Source organism: Stenella coeruleoalba (assembly GCF_951394435.1).
Source record: "Stenella coeruleoalba genome assembly, chromosome: 2".
Classification (NCBI taxonomy): domain Eukaryota; kingdom Metazoa; phylum Chordata; class Mammalia; order Artiodactyla; family Delphinidae; genus Stenella; species Stenella coeruleoalba.
The window spans coordinates 9,606,403-9,625,732 of NC_137147.1; the positions used below are offsets into that span (position 1 = coordinate 9,606,403).

General features: G+C 47.7%; 1 protein-coding gene across 1 annotated transcript; it reads left to right on the plus strand.

Moving 5' to 3' along the window:
* Positions 1-13,354: 13,354 nt before the first annotated feature.
* LOC307182839 (serpin A3-8-like) lies at positions 13,355-18,760 on the plus strand (the record flags this gene model as incomplete). Its single annotated transcript, XM_079914430.1, is given in 6 exon segments — positions 13,355-13,592; positions 13,595-13,688; positions 13,690-14,003; positions 15,685-15,816; positions 15,819-15,957; positions 18,542-18,760. Coding segments are annotated over 6 exon segments (1,077 nt in total). The 3' UTR covers positions 18,702-18,760.
* Positions 18,761-19,330: the final 570 nt, after the last annotated feature.

Sequence of the window (19,330 nt, forward strand, 5' to 3'; positions counted from 1 at the left end):
ATACGTATAATCTACTTCAGTCATTATCAACATGGGGCCAACATCATTTCCCCCTACCTCCCAAACCGTTTCCCCCTTGGGTTGTTTTGAAGCAAATCCTACACAGAATTTTATTTTAACTATAAGAAGTTAAAAGAATTTATACCCACCATAGCATATCACACTGTAAAAAATAATTCCTTAATAACATCAAATATCAAGTCATTGCTTCCCTAACTGGTTCCCAAACTTTGTTTACAGTTGGTTATTTTGAATTAGGATCCAGACACTGTCTACGCATGGCGTTTAGTTACCGTATCTCTAAGTCTCCCTCACTATCTATTGAGGTGAAATTTACATAACATAAAATAAGCATTTTAAAGTGTAAAATTCAGTGACAATTAGTACATTCACCATGCTACGCAACCACCACTTCTTCTTAGTTTCTAACTATTTGAATCACCCCCAAAGGCGACCCTATACCCATTGAGCTGTCACTCCCTGTTACCCCCTTTCCCCATCACCTGGCAACTACTAATATGCTTTGTGTCTCTGGATTTAACCTCTGGGCATTTTATATAAATGGAGTCATACAATACGTGATCTTTGGTGACCAGCTTCTTTCACTCAGCTGATGTCTTCAAGGTTCATCCACGTTGTATGTGTCAGTTCTTCATTCCTTTTTATGGCTGAATAGTATTCCATTGTCTGAAGGTACCATACTGTGTTTACCCATTGGTCATTTGAAGGACATCTGCCTGCTTCCATTTTGGGGAGTATTATGAATATGTTACTGTAAACATGCACGCACAGGTCTGTGTGTGCATGTACGTTTTCATTTTCCTCGTGTGCACACCTAGGAATGGGATTGCTGGGTCATATGGTAACTCTACCTTTAGCTCTTTGAGGAACAGCCAAACCAATTTCCACAGCGCTGCATCATTTTACATTTTCACCAGCTATGTATGAGGGGTCCAATTTCTCCATATGCTTGACAGCACTTGTTATTTATTTTCCATCATCATCATCATTATTATTATTATGTCGTCCTAGTAGATGTCAGGTTAGGGTTTTGATTTGCATTTCCCTAAGGATGAATGATGGTGAGCATTTGTTCAGTGTTTATTGGACATTTGTGTATCTTCTTTGGAAAAATGTCTATTCAAGTTCTTTGTCTAGTTTTTCATTGGATTGTTTGTCTTTTAATTATTGAGTTGTATGTATTCTTTAAATATGCTAGATGCAATTTCCTCATCAGATACGTGACTCGGAAATATTTACTTTCATTCTGCAGGTTGTCTTTTGCAATCTTGATAGTGTCTTTTGACACATGAAAAAGTTCTAATTTTGATGAAGTCCAATCTACCTCCCTTTTTTGTTGTTGTTCATGCTTTTGGTGTCAGATCTATGAATCCGTTGCCAAATCTAAAGTCATGAAGATTTAGTCCTTTGTTTTCTTCTAGGAGTTTTTTTGGGTTTAGGTGTTACAATTAGGTCTTTGATCCATTCTGAGTTAATTTTTATATATGGTGTGGGGTAGAGGCCCAGCCTGACCCACTCTGTTATCAAAGAATATATCACAATATATTTTAATTGCAAGCTACTCATCTGTGTCCATTATTACACTCAAAGCTCCTTGAGAGCTGGGACTCTGACACTTTTGTACACCATTGTATTCTCAATAAGATTGTAGTGATTAACAGATAGTAGGTACTCAATAAATAGTTAGTGAATAAATGGATGAATAAATGAATGAATTGCTATAATTTTTGTTACAGAATGTGATCACTGATATGGTTAGGGTAGACTACTAACTTTCTATTTGTTTCCTATTTGACCCATCTGTGTTTTTAATTTTTTCTCTTGCCATATTTTTGGGTTATTTGAGGAGTTTTTATGTTTTTGTTTTACTCAACTGTTGGCTTATAAGCTATACTTCTTTGTTTTACATGTTTTTCAGTAGATTAAAAATTTACAATAAATCTTTAACTTATCAATGTATACCTTCAAATAACATTATACCTCTTCAAGTAAAATGCAAGAATCTTACATCAATATTCTTGATTTTTTCCCTTTTGTACTTTGTGCTATTGTTGTCTTATCTTTAATTTACGTATGTTATAAACTCCACAATACATTGCAAATTGTTTTTTTTTTCTTGCTATAAACAGTCAATATCGATCAAAGAGTTTCAAAATAAGGAAAAAAATCTACTTTTTCTATTTTTGCTACTCTTCATTCCTGTGTTTAGGTACCATTTTCTATCTGTGTATTTTCCTTCTATCCCAAGAACTTTCTTTTCCATTTTTTTGTGATGAGTTGTCTAATCTTTGGTTTGTCTAAAAAAATCTATATTTAGCCTTCAATTTTGACGAATATTTTTGCTAAGTATAGAATGTAGTGTTATAAAACAATCATTTCTTGTTATTAATTCTCACAATTCTGGTGTTTGACTCTGACTAGGTTCAATGAGGTCATTTTCACTCTGGGTGTCTCCTTGTCTCCTGTGGTTACTCTCAGACAATGGCTGGACTGAAACCATTTAAGTCTTCCTCCCTCATATGTCTGGTGGTTCATGCTGGCTGTAAGCAAAGACCTCAGCTGGAGCTGTGGTCAAGACAACTACATGAATCCTTTCCATGTGGCTTGGCCTTCCTCACAGTACTGTGTAGACTCAGAAGTCACAGGGCGTCACTTGTCCTCCTCTCCCATACTAGTTGATGTGGTCATAAAAGCCCACCTGGGGAGTCCCAAGGTCACATTGTGGGATGGCAAATATGGTTTTGGTTCTCTTTGGAAAATTTATTCTCCCATGTGCTCTTTCATCATAATTTAGATTTACGATGCATTGCTTTCTTGTTTACTCCTTTTTCTTTTCCATATATTTCCGACTTTAACTAAAATTCTATTATTTTCTTTTTTGCCATCTATCCATTTGGAGGGTCAAACATACTTATACCTTTTGATATTTACCTTCCTTTTATCACTGGTCATAATTGGATGTATGTTTCAACTATCCTTGGAAATTAGATACCAGCTCTTTATTCCAATCAAAACATACTCTTTTTTCCCACCAAATGTAATATTAACCTCCCCCAAATCCTGTGGCTATCTCTCTTCCTAATAAGATGAGACTGTCCAAAATACTTACCCTACTCACCTCTCTCTCTCTGTCTGTCTCTCTCTGTCTCTGTCTCTCTCTCTCTCATTCTCCCTGCTCCTCTATTTATGAAGCATTTGAGAGCCCTTTATTTCGTTTTTTTCTTTGTTGTCTATTGATGTAAGCTGAAAAATGACTCCCTAATATATCCATGTCTGAACACGTGAAACTTGTGACTGTTACCTTTATGCCCACAAAACTGATGCTGGGGGTGGGGGTAGGATTATGGCAGATGTGATTAACGGAAGGATCATGAGATGGGAAATGGGGAGGTTGTCCTGGATTATCCCTGTGAACCCTATGTGCCATCGCAAGAGTCTTTATAAGATTGGTAGAGAGAGCTTTGACACAGACAGAAGAAGAAAAATCAATATGACTATGGAGGAAGAGATTGGAGAGATGCACCCATAAGCCAAAAGGTGTGGTCAGCCAGCAGCATCTGGAAGAGGTAAGTAGTGGAATCTGCCCTAGAGGCTGTGTTTTAAGTTGCCAGGTATGTGGTAATTTGTATAAGCAGCCATAGGAAATAACACACCTGTCAACCTCTAGGTTTTGTTAGGTCTGATGGTGAAGGAGCAGCCCTACCTCTCCCTACACTGGTTGTGTTGAGCACCGCCTTTCGGAGGTTCCTGGGACAGATCTTAGTTCTGGGGGACAGATCTGTGTTCCCCTTGGTCTTTCTCAGCCCCAGAGACAGACAGTCTCAGCCTGGCTAGTCAGAAAGTCAAAGTCAGGGACTTCCCTGGTGGCGCAATGGGTAAGAATCCGCCTGCCAATGCAGGGGACACAGGTTTGAGCCCTGGTCCAGGAAGATCCCACATGCCACGGAGCAACTAAGCCCGTGAGCCACAACTACTGAGCCCATGTATCACAGCTACTGAAGCCCACGCACCTACAGCCCATGCTCCACAACAAGAAAAGCCACCGCAATGAGAAGCCCTCGCACCACAACGAAGAGTAGCCCCCGCTCGTCGCAACTAGAGGAAGCCCACGTGCAGCAACGAAGACCTGATGCAGCCAAAAATAAATTAAAAGATTAAAAAATTAATAATAAAAAAAGTCAAAGTCAGCCCTCCCTCCAGGGGTCTCTGTGGGCCAAACTCTTCCCAAGATCCCCTATGTCCCAGCTTCTCCCAGGACACTTGGACTCTGGTCTCCAGGTATTTGTCCACCCATGAGACAGGAAAACTCACACTGGTTGTTCCTGCAGGTCCCCTACAGCTCAAGGCTCCATCAATGTGCAATACCAACTTGATTAATACCCATGATTAATATCTTCCTTCCCCATCTTATCAACCATTTTTTTTCTCTCTAGGTTATCAGCCTTTAAAAATGATCATTTCACTCAACATTAACAAAAAAAATGTATCTCTCACTCAGTGGTGACTGATGGGGACAGAGCATGCTTTCAGCTAGGACCCCACCCCACCTAAAGGACGCAGGCTTCCTGTGCAGATCCACAGACAATCAATGCCTTAAAAAAGCCATGGCCCCAACACTTGTGCAAGAATTATACTCCCAAGACTGTAATTTTCTTTCATATGCTCAAGCATGGAAATGTCTTCCTACTTTTTTTTAGGAAAGAGCAGGCAGGGTAGAGAGAGCCTGATTTTGGCTCTGGGTTGTTTTTTTTTTCCAAGCTCTACCAGCTCTACCATTTAACAGGTGCGGGTCCTTGTGCAAGCCATGAGATTAGATGTTGGAATTTTTCCTTCTTCCTAAACCACTTTCCTGGAGGTTAGCGCAAACCAAGACCTAATAATCAAAATAATCAACATAATCAGAAGCATAGCTACACAAAGAGGCAGTCAGTTGTAGCAAAGTCAGACAGAGACTATCTACTAGATGTTCTGCTTGTGGAACATGCAGCAATGACCTGGTACCACCCAGGGAGTCCCACCTGGAGCCTGGTGGGACTGAATGGTTGATTGACAATCTGGCAACCTGACCAGGAGCTAGGAGAAGGGGACTGGGGGAAATGAAAGAAGCAGAGGGTTTTTCAGGACCAAGAGGCCATAGAAGCAAGAGAGAGATGGAGAGAAGAAGGGAGAGAAAAACGAGAAGGTTCCAGTGGGGAAGGGCTTCCCTGCAACTGCAAGGAGGGTGGGATGGAATGGTGAGGTGGGAGGGAGGCAAAGAATTTCGCCCAAACCCCAGACCTCTATGGGCCATTTGTGGCTGGAAGCTGTGATGTGAGCCTGAACTAAAGGAGGGAAATGCTTCTTCACGTTTATGAATTCCATGTGCATCTGGTCACTTCCCAGTAAAACCAGGTCCCTAGCCAAATATGCCCACAGATTGTTTCTGTGTATCTCACAGGCTAAGAATTATATTTTAATATATTATATATAATATTTTGAAAATATTTAAAAATTATATTTAACTTCCATTTGTAAAAGTTTGCTAAAAAAAGGAAAAGAGAAGGAGACAAGGGAGGGGAAGGGAGGAGGTGACCAGATGTGTCTCTCAAAATGTAAAATAGTCACTCTCTGGCCTTTTACAGAAAACATTTGCAGACCACTGGATTACTGACCCCAAACTTCCATTAAGGGTAATGTTCTAGAACTAGAGAGATGACTCACCTTGACAGTAGGAGCTTTACCTGTTTCATTCCCTGCTAGATGTCCAGCTTCTAGGTTAAAACCTGGCTCATGAAATCACTTGTCTAATGTGTCATTTAAAGCTTGTGTTTCCTTATTTATTTTCATTTTCAATGATATGTCCATTGGTGAAAGTGGGGCGTTAAAGTCCACTACTATTATTGTGTTGCTGCCAATTTCCCCTTTTATGGCTGTTAGCATTTGCCTTATGCATTGAGGTGCTCCTATGTTGGGTGCATAAATATTTACAATTGTTATGTCTTCTTCTTGGATTGATCCCTTGATCATTATGTAGTGTCCTTCTTTGTCTCTTATAATAGTCTTTATTTAAAGTCTATTTTGTCTGATATGAGAATTGTTACTACAGTTTTCTTTTGATTTCCATTTGCATGGAATATCTTTTTCCATCCCCTCACTTTCTGTCTGTATGTGTCCCTAGGTCTGAAGTGGGTCTCTTGTAGACAGCATATATACAGGTCTTGTTTTTGTATCTATTCAGCCAGTCTATGTCTTTTGGTTGGAGCATTTAATCCATTTACATTTAGGGTAATTATCAATATGTATGTTTCTATTACCATTTTCTTAATTGTTTTGGGTTTGTTTTTGTAGGTCTTTTCCTTCTCTTGTGTTTCCCACTTAGAGAAGTTCCTTTAGCATTTGTTGTAAAGATGTTTTGGTGCTGCTGAATTCTCTTAACTTTTGCTTGTCTGTAAAGTTTTTAATTTCTCTGTCAAATCTGAATGAGATCTTGCTGGGTAGAGTAACCTTGGTTGTAGGTTTTTCCCTTCCATCACTTTAAATATGTCCTGCCACTCCCTTCTGGCTTGCAGAGTTTCTGCTGAAAGATCAGCTGTTAACCTTATGGGGATTCCCTTGTATGTTATTTGTTGCTTTTCCCTTGCCGCTTTTAATATGTTTTCTTTGTATTTAATTTTTGATAGTTTTATTAGTATGTGTCTCGGCATGTTTCTCTTTGGGTTTATCCTGCATGGGACTCTCTGCGTTTCCTGGACTTGATTGACTATTTCCTTTCCCATGTTCGGGAAGTTTTCAACTATAATCTCTTCAAATATTTTCTCAGACCCTTTGTTTTTCTCTTCTTCTTCTGGAACTCCTATAATTCAAATGGTGTGCATTTAATGTTGTCCTAGAGGTCTCTGAACCTGTCTTCAATTCTTTTCATTCTTTTTTCTTTATTCTGCTCTGTGGTAGTTATTTCTATTATTTTATCTTCCAGATCACTTATCTGTTCTTCTGCCTCAATTATTCTGCTATTGATTCCTTCTAGAGAATTTTTAATTTCATTTATTGTGTTGTTCATCATTGTTTGTTTGCTCTTTAGTTCTTCTAGGTCCTTGTTAAACGTTTCTTGTATTTTCCTCATTCTATTTCTGAGATTTTGGATCATCTTTACTATCATTATTCTGAATTCTTTTTCAGGTAGACTGCCTATTTCCTCTTCATTTGTTTGGTCTGAGGGTTTTTCACCTTGCTCCTTCATCTGCTGCATATTTCTCTGTCTTCTCTTTTTGTTTAACTTACTGTGTTTGGGGTCTCCTTTTTGCAGGCTGCACGTTTGTAGTTCCCATTATTTTTGGTGTCTGCCCACAGTGGGTGAGGTTGGTTCAGTGGCTTGTGTAGGCTTCCTGTTGGAGGGGACTGATGCCTATGTTCTGGTGGGTGGGGTTGGATCTTGTCCTTCTGGTGTGCAGGGCCACACCCGGTGGTGTGTTTTGGGGTCTCTGTGAACTTAGTATGACTTTAGGCAGCCTCTCTGCTAATGGGTGGGGCTGTGTTCCTGTCTTGCTAGTTGTTTGGCATAGGGTGTCCAGCACTGTAGCTTGCTGGCTGTTGGGTGGAGCTGGGCCTTAGTGTTGAGACAGAGATCTCTGGGAGAGCTCTCACCAATTGATATTATGCGGGGCCGGGAAGTCTCTGGTGGTCCAATGTCCTGAACTCAGCTCTCCCACCTCGGAGGCTCAGGCCTGACACCTGGGCGGGGCACCCAAACCCTCACAGCTGCATGGCTCAGAAGAAAAGGAAGAAAAAACAAAATAAGAGCAGATAGAACCCCAAACCAAATGGTAAAAGCACAACTAAACAGACAAAATTATACAAATAAACATACACATACACACTTACAGAAAGAAAAAACAAACAAAAAATAAACAAGAAAAAACTAACAACAAAGAAACAAAACCAGACAGAACCCTCGGATAAATGGTAAAAGTAAACCTAATCAGACAAAATCACACAAAGAAACATACACACACACTCACAAAGAGGGAAAAAAGGAAAAAAATTTAAAAAAAGGAAGAGAGCAACCAAACCAATAAACAAGTCCACCAATGATAACAAGCACTAAAAACTAAACTAAGATAGGACTTCCCTGGTGGCACAGTGGTTAAGAATCCACCTGCTAATGCAGGAGACACGGGTTCAAGTCCTGCTCTGGGAAGATCCCACATGCCACGGAGCAACTAAGCCCACGTGCCACAACTACTGAGACTGTGCTCTAGAGCCCATGAGCCACAACTACTGAAGCCCACATGCCTAGAGCCCATGCTCCACAACAAGAGAAGCCACCGCAATGAGAAGCCTGCACACCGCAACGAAGAGTAGCCCCCCTCGCCGCAACTAGAGAAAACCTGTGCACAGCAACGAGGACCCAACACAGCCAAAAATAAATAAATAAATAAAAATTAAAAAGATAAAAACAAAACAAAACAAAAAAACTAAGCTAAGATAAACATAAAATCAAAAATAAATCAGATGCAGAATGCAAACCCCATGTCTACAGTTGCTCCCAAAGTCCACCACCTCAATTTTAGGAACATTTGTTGTCTATTCAGGTATCCCACAGATGCAAGGTTTATCAAGTTGATTGTGGGGATTTAATCCGCTGCTCCTGGGGCTGCTGGGAGAGATTTCCCTTCCTCTTCTTCGTTCGCACAGCTCCTGGCGTTCAGGTTTGGTTTTGCCACCGCCTCTGTGTGTAGGCCACCCTCAGGTGTCTGTTCCCCGCCTAGACAGGAGGTGGTTGAAGCAGCAGCTGATTAGGGCTCTCTTGCTCACTCAGGCTATGGAGAGGGAGGGATATGGTAGTCATAATTGGAATACGGGATGAGCCTGTGGCGTCAGAGGCCAGCGTGACATTGCAGCAGGCTGAGGTGAGCCATGTGTTCTCCCAGGAATGTTGTCCCTGGGTCTCAGGAACCTGGCAGTAGCTACTGCACTGGCTCCCAGGGGGCGTGCGGATAGTGACCTGAGCTTGCACACAGGATTCTTGGTGGCAGTGGTGGCAGTGTTAGCAGTTCATGCCTGTCTCTGGGGTCAGAGCTGATAGCCATGGCTTGTGCCTATCTCTGGAGTTTGCTTAGATGGGGCTCTGCTGTCTGTGGGCACATAGAGCAGGAATCCCGTCTCCTCACGCACCCCAAAACAATGGTCTCTTGCCTCTTAGGCAGGTCCAGACTTTTTCCTGGACCCCCTCCTGGCTAGCTGTGGTGCACTAGCCCCCTTCAGGCTGTGTCCACACAGCCAACCTCAGTCCTCTCCTGGGAATCTGACCTCCAAAGCCTGAGCCTCAGCTCCCAGCCCCGCCCACCCCAGTGGGTGAGCAGACAAGCCTCTCGGGCTGGTGAGTGCTGGTCGGCACCAGTCCTCTGTGTGGGAATCTCTCCGCTTTGCCCTCCGCACTCCTGTGGCTGTGCTCTCCTCCAAGGCTCCAAAGCTTCCCCCCATCAACCACCACAGTCTCCGCCTGTGAAGGGGCTTCTAGTGTGTGGAAACCTTTCCTCCTTCACAGCTCCCTCCCACTGGTGCAGGCCAGTCCCTATTCTTTTGTCTCTGTTTCTTCTTTTTTCTTTTGCCCTACACAGGTACGAGGGGGAGTTTCTTGCCTTTTGGGAAGTCTGAGGTCTTCTGCCAGCGTTCAGTAGGTGTTCTGTAGGAGATATTCCACATGTAGATGTATTTCTGATGTATTTGTGGGGAGGAAGGTGATCTCCATGTCTTACTCCTCCGCTGCTTTGAAGCTCTCTCCCACTTAGTCTATTTAGACATGGCTTCCTTTCTCAAGAAAGGGGGAGTGTATCAACATGCAAATCAAGCTATATACCTATGATTGAGCTGTACTGCATTTTAAACTTATCTGAGTTTGTGTTTGGAGATTCCTATCGTATACACACACTTGCAAACAAACATAACTGGGAAATGTTGTTATCTGCTTTTAGAGATAAGGAGATGACAGTTGAGGGATTTCCAGTAAATGTCTTGAGGTCACACAGCTGGTGAGTAGACCTTCAGGATTCAGGTTTATCTCATGCCAAAGCCATACCCTCACCATTAACACAGTGGTCTCCAGTGGATTTGGTGGAATCCCTAGGGGTCACAGAGGTTTGCCATGGTTTGTCACGGATGGTTGGTTGTGAGTACAAGGCATGAAGGGACGGGTTTTTCCCCATAAGCCAAAGAAAGGCCTGGGATTAGTTCAAAGAGAATGTAAGGAGACCTCAAAATCAAGGATGAAGGACAACCAGCTCTTAAGGTGAACCAATAGTGAAGGGGTAACCCAGGACAAAGGCCCAGACACAGTAGGACTGCAAAGACAGGTGGCGCCAGAGACAAGACGCCCCAGATATTTGTGCTTTAACACTCGTGCTTTTGACATTCTCAGGGAGCCCTCGGGCTAACACCCCGACTCTGGGAATGGGGGAGTGTCTCAACATGCCAGTCGAGCTATATACATATAAGGTGTATTGCATTTTAAAGTTATCTGAGTTTGTGTTTGGAGATCCCTATCATATACAGACACTCGCAAACAAACATAAGAAAAATGACATAAAAGAAACAGAAGATAATGTTCGCTAGGGATGTCCCAGACTGATACAATTCTGGGGAATATTTTCAAATATTCTTCTTTCCATTTTCTGGGTTTTTACATGGTCCTCAATGAGTAAATCACAGAAAGGGGGAAAAACTAAGAAGAGCTGATGTTTTTTCTAAAAAAGAACAATAGTCATGAGGATTTTTCAAAGTCCCTTTTTCCATATTCTGAGCTTTCACACATTCCTCAATGAGTTTTATTAAACAGGAGAAAACACTCTCAAGGGAAATTTTTTTTGTTTATTTTTAGTTTAGGTTTTTTTTTTTTTTTTTTTTAAGGGACCAAAAGCAGTTTCTGTAACTAGGTTGTTCAAATAGATCTAATAAATCTTGTTATCAGAAATGATCATCTGCCCATTTCCAGTCTGAGGACAGAACACTGTGTTGTCCCCGCAGACATTGCACAAGCAGGGGAGGAGATCTTTGCGGGATAAATAGACAGCAGCACCCATGAGAATCCAGCATCCCGGGCAGGTGGCGGCTCTGGATCCACTCCCCACATCCCGCTCTCCCAGGCAGTTAATCCGTGACGCTCGCACATTTGGAGAAACCTTTCTTAGGGTGGTTCTAGTACTCTGCATGGGGCCTGTGGAACAGGCAGGAGGGAGGCGGGAGGACCTGTGTCACGATGCTGGGAGGGCTCTGCGCCCTCTGAAGACCAGTCTTCTCTCTGGGTCTCAGTTTTGATTCTGCAAAAGGAGGGACATGCCACCAGGGCTTCTGGGGTCATTTCTGCCTTTGACTCTGGGGGATTCTTTTCTTTTCTTTAATATTTATTTATTTATTTGGCTGCACTTGGTCTTAGTTGGGGCACTTGGGATCTTCGTGGCGGCTTGCAGAATCTTTAGTTGCAGCATGAGGGCTCTTAGTTGCAGCATGAGGGATCTTTAGTTGCAGCATGAGGGCTCTTAGTTGCAGCATGAGGGATCTTTAGTTGCAGCATGAGGGCTCTTAGTTGCAGCATGAGGGCTCTTAGTTGCAGCATGCAGGATCTAGTTTTCTGAACAGGGATCGAACCCCAGCCCCCTGCATTGGGAGCACAGAGTCTTAAACACTGGAGCACCAGGCAAGTCGCTCTGTGGGATTCTGATTCGAGCCAGCTGTGCACCCCATATAGCTGTGCATCACCGCCAGGGTCAGAACTCCCACCAGGACCATGAGGCGCATCTCCTTGTCCGGCACAGGGTGCTGCTCTCAACAGGGCCGGGCGGACAGAATTAGTGCCCTGGGTCCCTCTGGGCAGAGGCTACAAGGTCTCCAGGTGGGTTTCCTGGGCTACACTGTCCCTGAAGGGCCCACAGCCAAGCAGACAGGAGGTGAGTCTGTCCAGCACTGGAAAGACAGATTGCTCAGAAACAGAGCCCTCCAACCAGGCTAAATACACAGGTACTATTTCTCCAGAAATAATTTTGGGGATAATGTGTGACTCTTTTTTGAAAGAAACGGTTGCATCAGCACTGAGGAAACTGACATTTGGGACAATTGATCACCTCTGTCCCCCGGCTTGTCCGGAGGCCTCTCCACCGGCCTCTGGATGAGACTTAGCTCAGCTCCCGCCCCTCCACCCCTCCCACCTCTCTTTTCCCTCCTCTGCCCCTTTTCTCTCTCTTCCCTTCTCCTCCCCTCCCCCACACCACCCCAGAAGCCCTTTCTCCTCTGAACTCTGAGATGACGGGGCAGAGGCTGGAGGTAAACAGTCCTGTTTGCTGAGGTCACCAGCTTAGACCTCAGCCTCTCCTGGAGGCTTCCAGGCAGTAGCTCTGTCTCCTGTCCCCACGGATCACAGCTCTGGCTTGTAGGGTCCTAGAGAGGGTGGCATGTGGAGGTGATACCGTTGGAACTCTTCTTATGAGCCCAGCACCTTCATACTTCATGTCACCTGAGCCATTCAACATGGACAGAGATGGGAACTGAGGCCCAGTCACTTGTTTGTCACACACAGCACTCACAAATGGCCAAAATGAAATCCTTGCCCAGGACTCGGAGACTCTGAGCCCACCCGGCGTTCTCCCCACTAGGAGGCTTTTCCAAGCTTACGGTGGAATCAACCACCATGTGTCCACCTGCCAGGGGCTGAAGAGAACACTCTACCCTCCTTGTTCTTTACAGCAACACTGATCAGGGCCATCTAGGCTCCAGCGCTGGCCCCGCTGCGTGTGGGGCCCTCTCTCACTGAACCCTCACTGCGACCCGGCACCACGATGTGAGTGCCTCCCTAAGGCTACACGCTTGTCATCAAGAGGCCGGGAGAGGTGCTGTGTCCTCTAAGTCCAGGGCTCCGTCCTGGGGGGCAGACAGGGGACATAGTGGAAACGGAGGCCCTGCTGCCTAGTCCCCTCTGACGGTGGCTGCTCTCCCAGCAGGAGGGGGATGGGTTCTCACTGGACAGCACCTCACACCCATCACCAGCTCCCCCCTGGAGCCAGGCAACCCAGGCTTCTCGCCCTTGCTCCTCTACTTCCTTGCTGGGTGACCTTGGAAAAGCCCCTTTCCCTCTCTGTGCCCAGATTCTCCATTGGAGAAATTGGAAACAATTACAAGACTTGCTTCAAAGGGTGAGAGGGAGCCCAAAGCCTCCTCGTGTGTGTTGGGAGCCCAGGAGGGTGCCTAGAACTGGGAGGCCACAAAGCAGCAGAGGCAGAGAGAACAGAGACCACGTGGGGACACTGGGTGGCGGTTGGGACATCATCTGACACACCGAGACTTAAAGGAGCTTTGCTTTTCAGAGATGAGGGCAGAGGGAATGTCCCCCCTCCTGGCTCTGGGGCTCCTGGTGGCTGGGCTCTGCTCCAGTGTCCACTGCCTCCCAGGGGGCGGGCTTGACCTGGAGGATGTGACCCCAGAGGACCAACACAAAGGGGCGCCTGTGGACGACCACACATTCGTCTCCAGCAACAGCGACTTCGCCTTCAGCCTCTACAAGCAGTTGGCTTTGAAGACCTCCAATGAGAATGTCGTCTTCTCCCCCCGAGCGTCTCCATGACCTTGGCTTTCCTGTCCCTGGGGGCCTGCGGACCCACCCTGACGGAGACCCTGGAAGGCCTCAAGTTCAACCTCACAGAGCCCTGAGACAGAAATCCACCAGGGCTTCCAGCACCTCCTGCAGACGCTCGGCCGACCCAGCGACCAGTTGCAGCTGAGTGTGGGCAACGCCATGTTCGTCCAGGAGCAGCTGAAGCTTCTGGACAAGTTCAGGGAAGATGTCCGGGTGCTGTGTGCCTCCGAGGCCTTCTCCACCGACTTCCGGGATTCCGACACTGCCAAGAAGCTCATCAATGGCTATGTGAGGAATAAAACGCAGGGGAAGATTGTGGAGTTGTTCAAGGACCCTGACAAGCTCACAGAGATGATGCTGGTGAATTACATCTTCTCTAAAGGTGAGTGGCCAGATTGGGGTTTGGGAAGATAAATGAAATTAGTTCTGAGGCTCCAGGACTACTTCTCTTCTGGCTCAGCCACCTGTGTTGTTAGCAAACCATTACAGAAGGGGCTCCCCGTGGCTTAAGCGAGCCTAGGCACCAAGGCCCCGCCCCCACCATAGGCTTCGTCTACTTTAGCTTTATCCAAATTATACTTCACTTTACAGGACATAAGTGCAGAGGAGCCACTACTTTGTGCGAGGCAGAGAGAGATTTTTTTCTGACTTCAACTTGCCTGGCTGCCAAAAGAAGGAGCTGTTCTTTCAGCTCTCTCCAGGGTGGCCGGGAACTCCAGGTTCCTGCCTCTTGAGATGCTTTCGGACACGCTCAGGAAGGCCTCTGCTGTGCGCACTGTGGGCTGTGTCTGACCTGGGCTCCCTCTAAGGGTCTTGGTCTCCGGGGCTTAAGGTGGGGCTGGCAGCCATCTTCACGGTGTGACAGCCTCTGAGCAGCCTGGACATCCCAAGGCTCTTCAATTGTGTGCTTCTATCATCTTGAGGGTGGGAATGGAAAGGCCACCATCTGGGGAAAGTCGCGGGAAGACAATATCCAGGGCAGTGTATTTTCCCACATTCTAGTTGGACCGGTGCCCAGTCCCATTGATAGAAACTCGATATTGCAAACCTCAGCCTGGAAATTCATAAGGGTCAGAGTGAAGGCAGATAGATTTCATATATGGAGCCAGTAGTGCAATAGAGACCCAGAATAGATAAGGACAGGAAAAACTATCATCGAATCTGGGCGTGGTCAGGTGCCTAAGAGACACTAGCTGTGGGGAAACAAGTTAGCCCTGTACTGGGGCCTCCTGGCAGAGCCCAGGGCTACCCTTCCTGGGTCTGTGTTTTCGTCTATAAATGAAGGCACAGAATTGCATTTCTTTGGAAAAGGAATCCAGGCCAGGGCTGCTACAATTGTTCTTCGAGTCTCCTGTGCTTTCCTCTCCTACAACCCTGCCCTGGTCTAGGACTTTCTCCTCCCAGATCTCCCCACCAGGGGCACCCCAGCCAGCCCTGCATTCCCTCTGCTCCTGACTCTAACTCTGGGGACACAGGCAGGGCTGGAAACAAAGCAGGAAGCGGCGGTGGATACACACTCCATGAAGCCCCAAGGCCCTAATCTCCCCAAGAAGCCCCCATCACTGAATGCTCCATCCTCCTGCGGGGAGACCCCAGCCCTCTCCTCTGCTGACCCCACCCTGCCCTCCTGGTACCCATGTGGCTCCTGCTTCAGCCTGGCTCACAAGGCTGCGGGGACATGTGTCCTCCCTGCAAAGCCAGTGACTAGCCACTGGTCGCTAACACTGTTCCCTTTAAGGACCAGGAGCTCCCATTTCTCCGCAGTCCCAGCCTCACCCCATCTCTCCCTTGCCCTGTCTTGTTCCTGTTGGTTTCTCACGTAGCACAATTAACCAGGTTTGTTTCATGTCCCCCTTCCCAATCCAGACCTCTGGGCTCACCCCCGTCCCCAAGGGCCTACCCACCTGCCCAGGTATATGTGCAAACCTAGCAGGGCCATCCCTAGAGGCACGTGGGGGGCTGCTGGTGCGGGGAGGGTCTGCCCCGCTCAGGAACCAGGGCAGAGGAGTGAGACGCCTGCAGCCCTTGCACCACAGACCCCTCACCTGTCCCTCCACCTCTAGCCCAGTGGAAGAAGCCCTTTGATCCCAGCCGTACTTATAAGTCAGAGTTCCACGTGAACAAGAACAGGACAGTGGAGGTGCCCATGATGACCACTGGGGGCCTGGAAACGCCTTACTTCCGGGACGAGGAGCTGCCTGCACCGCGCTGGAGCTCAGGTACACCAGCGACGACAGCGCGCCCTTCATCCTCCCTGAGGAGGGCAAAATGCACGACCTGGAGGCCAAGCTGCTCCCAGAGACGCTGAGGAGGTGGAGAGACTCCCTGCAGCCCAGGTGACTGTCCCCAGGACCCGGAGCTGTGGGCCCATCTGCCTTCTCGGCCCTTCCCCCTCTTCCAGGACTCCGGACCCACAGCCCCCGGGCCTCAGTAATGTCCAGGGGCGGGGGCAGAGGTGGGAGGGCCCGTCCAGGGCTGACCTTGCCCTTGGCTGCCTGCGTGGCTCTGGGCCTGAGCTGTTCCTTCTCTAAGATGATGACATCAGAGGGGGCGGGGCTGAGGGTTCCTCTGACACTGACATGCGCTGAGTCCTGAGGATCCTCACACAACCCCCGACACTCATGCTGTTCTCTCCGTGGCTCCACCTCTTGCAGGTGGAGGGGGGCGGATGGGACTGGGATCAGTGGGGGCTCAGGTGAGACAGACGTGAGCATCAGCTTTGCACGGACTAAACATTAATTCACTCATTTATTCATTCAACCATTCAGCGCTGATTGTATGAATGAATGAAGATCAAGCTACGTCTGAGGGACTAATTTAGACTCTGAGGGTAGGTCAGCGAATAAAGCAGTAAGTTCCCTGCCCTACGGGCACTTACTTTGCAGTTGGAGGAGACAGACAGGAAATAAATGTAGTAAATTATTTGCTACTTTGAGAGGGGAGAAAGGGGGAGGTGGGGATAGTAAAGCACAGTAAAATCATGAAAAAATGGGACCCGCAAGTAGCTTGTGATTATAAGCAGGGTGGCCCTTAGGTGATGCTTGAGGTGAGGGATTGAGCCATGTGCATATGGTGGGGAAAAGCATTCCTGGAACAGCCAGTGCAAAACCTGTAAGACAGGAGGGAGCCTGGTGTGGTTGAGGGTTAGTGAGGCCAGAGCAGCAGAGCAGAGGGAGTGAGAGGGAAAGTTGGGAGAAGTCAGGACCCCAGGGGGGATTCAGGTCACTTGGAGCCTTGCAGACCCCTCGACGCACCCCCCTCTAAGGGAAATAGAGACTCATCACAAGGTTTTGGGCCAAAGAGTGAACGATCTGAGTCATGTTTTAAACGGATCACCCAGGTCGTCCAGTGGAGAACAGACAGCTGAGGACCAGCATGGAGGCAGGGAGGCCAGCCAGGCGCCCAGTGGACTCACCCAGGGGAGCCGCTGGGGATACACCAGCAGGAACCAGAAGGGTGGAAGGGGTCGGGCTCTGGATAAACTGAGCGCAGACACACAGGCCAGGAAGTGGAATTCAGGAGACCAATAACAAGGGGGACAGCAGAGGAAGAGGCAGTTCTGGGCGCAGTGTCTGCTGCAGCGGAGATGGGGAAGGTTGTGGGCAGCTATGCAGATCCTAGGGGTAACGGGTGTGGAAAGTACATTATAAACCACAAAGAATGAGAGACCTGCCTAGACGTGACATTGAGGCTGCAGTCCCTTCCCCAGCCCCTGTCCAGGGGACCATGCGCCTTGGGGCTGCCTGACTCTCAGCCCCTCCTCACTGCAGATCCCAGGAGACTCCAGGACACGGGACCCACCCTCCCCCTGCACCTACTCCAGGATACAGGACCCACCCTCCCCCTGCACCTACTCCCTTCCCAACTCTTTCCTTCCTCCAGTACCAAAAGCTACCACAGGGCGGGGGCTCAGTGAATAGTTGTAAGTGGATAGAATATTCATCAGACATCTTTGATTTACAAGCACTGGGGGAACAAGCATCTACACGTTCCTGGCCCATGGAGGGCGCTCACTAAGAATCTGTTGAATGAATGGATAAAGGAGGGGGGGAGGGAGGGAGGGAGGGAGGGAGGAAAGGTGGCCTATGAGGAGGAATAGGTACCTCCCTGCTCCCAAGGGACTCAACGTTTAATGGGAGCCACAGCCTCCTCGTATTTGGCATCTGTAAGAGCTGACACCGTGACAAGAGTCTTAAGGGAAATAGAGACAAAGAGAGAGGAGGCCTAGGGGTGGGAGACAACATCTGTTGCTCCAAGAACCTGCTGCCACCTCTGCTCAGAAGCAGATGCATCCCTGCCCTCAAGGAGCTCCCTGGGAAGACAAGATAGAGATGTTGGATTGGTTGATTCAGGTCCCCAAGGCCCTTGAATGCAGCCCCCAGCCCTCCACGTCCCACCCAAGCCCCTTCCCGGCCCCTCCCCTCCCCACTGCCCGCACTCAGGCTGCCTCTGTGCTGTGGGGCAGCCCTTCTTTCTTCCCTCTTTCCTGCAAGTGCATCCTCCTGCCTCCTGGACTCCTCTTCACCCAGTCAGCTCCGTTCACTCTTCCGGGACTCAGGCTCCATGCCACCTCCTGCAGGAAGCCTTCCTGGTGCCCATGGAGCAGCCGCCCCAGCACAGTCTCGCAGCTGCTGGAGGTAGGGTGTTTCCTGCACCCTCCAGGCTTGCAGGGGCGAAGCAAGGCCAGGTGTGGTGCTGGTGCACTGCCTGGCATTTTAGACTCCTGCCGATGGGAATGCATTATTCACAGTTTAAGGAGAGTAAGCAGGAGGGGTAAAGAAAATGTGGAAAAGAACCTGTATTTCCAGCAAGAAGTGGGTGGTTGGAGAGGAAACCAAGGAAGACCACGCCGAGACATGGGAGAAAGGCAGGCTCTCAGTCCAGCAGACGTTCAGGTTTATTTTTCTCATTTCCTAGAAGAAGAGTTCACCCCCTCCTTCCAAAGTTTTCCATCTCCAGCGATTATGATCTGCAAGACATCCTTCCCCAGATGGGCATGGGGAAAGTCTTCCCCCCGGCAGCTGGCCAGTCAGACATTAAAGATGCAGAGGCGCTGGCGGTTTCCCAGGTGGGTGTTTAAACTTTGGACAATTCATCTCCACATGGGAGCTTGAATGGTGAAGGCCAGCCAGAGTTTTGTGTAAACTTGAATGAGTAAAATAACTGTATTTCTCTTTACTCAGTCACCTTCCCTGGACTCCTCAGAAGGGCTTGGTTACAACCATCCTGGGGGTGGTCCCACCTTCCCTGCAACATATTGTGACATGGAAGCCCATCTAGCGGGAGGGCCTGGGGTGGAGTCAGCTGTGAACCCCCGTCTCGTGCTCCAACTTTCACTGCCTATGCGATAAATAATTCAAGTCCTGTACCCCTCACTTTCTTCATCTTTAAAAGGAGCGTTATAGCCCTTGGCTCATGTGCTATGTCTAGCAGAGCAGGTAAGAGGTAATAGGTACTAACAACAGCTACAGGGCCATTGTGATGGAAATATACGAAGAGCACAGGACAAGAACACCAGGGCCCCTGGTACTGTGATCCTAGAAGTGGAGAAGTCAGAGTGAATGGGGGAGGCTGGGCAGCCCTGCAGCCTCCCCTGCACCCCACCTGCCAAAGGACCTGGTAAAGGAGGCGTATGTGCCAAGGGGCCTGCGGGGTCCAGGGATGGGAAGCCATTTCCTATGCAAAGTAACTGAGCACTAGGGCAGGAGA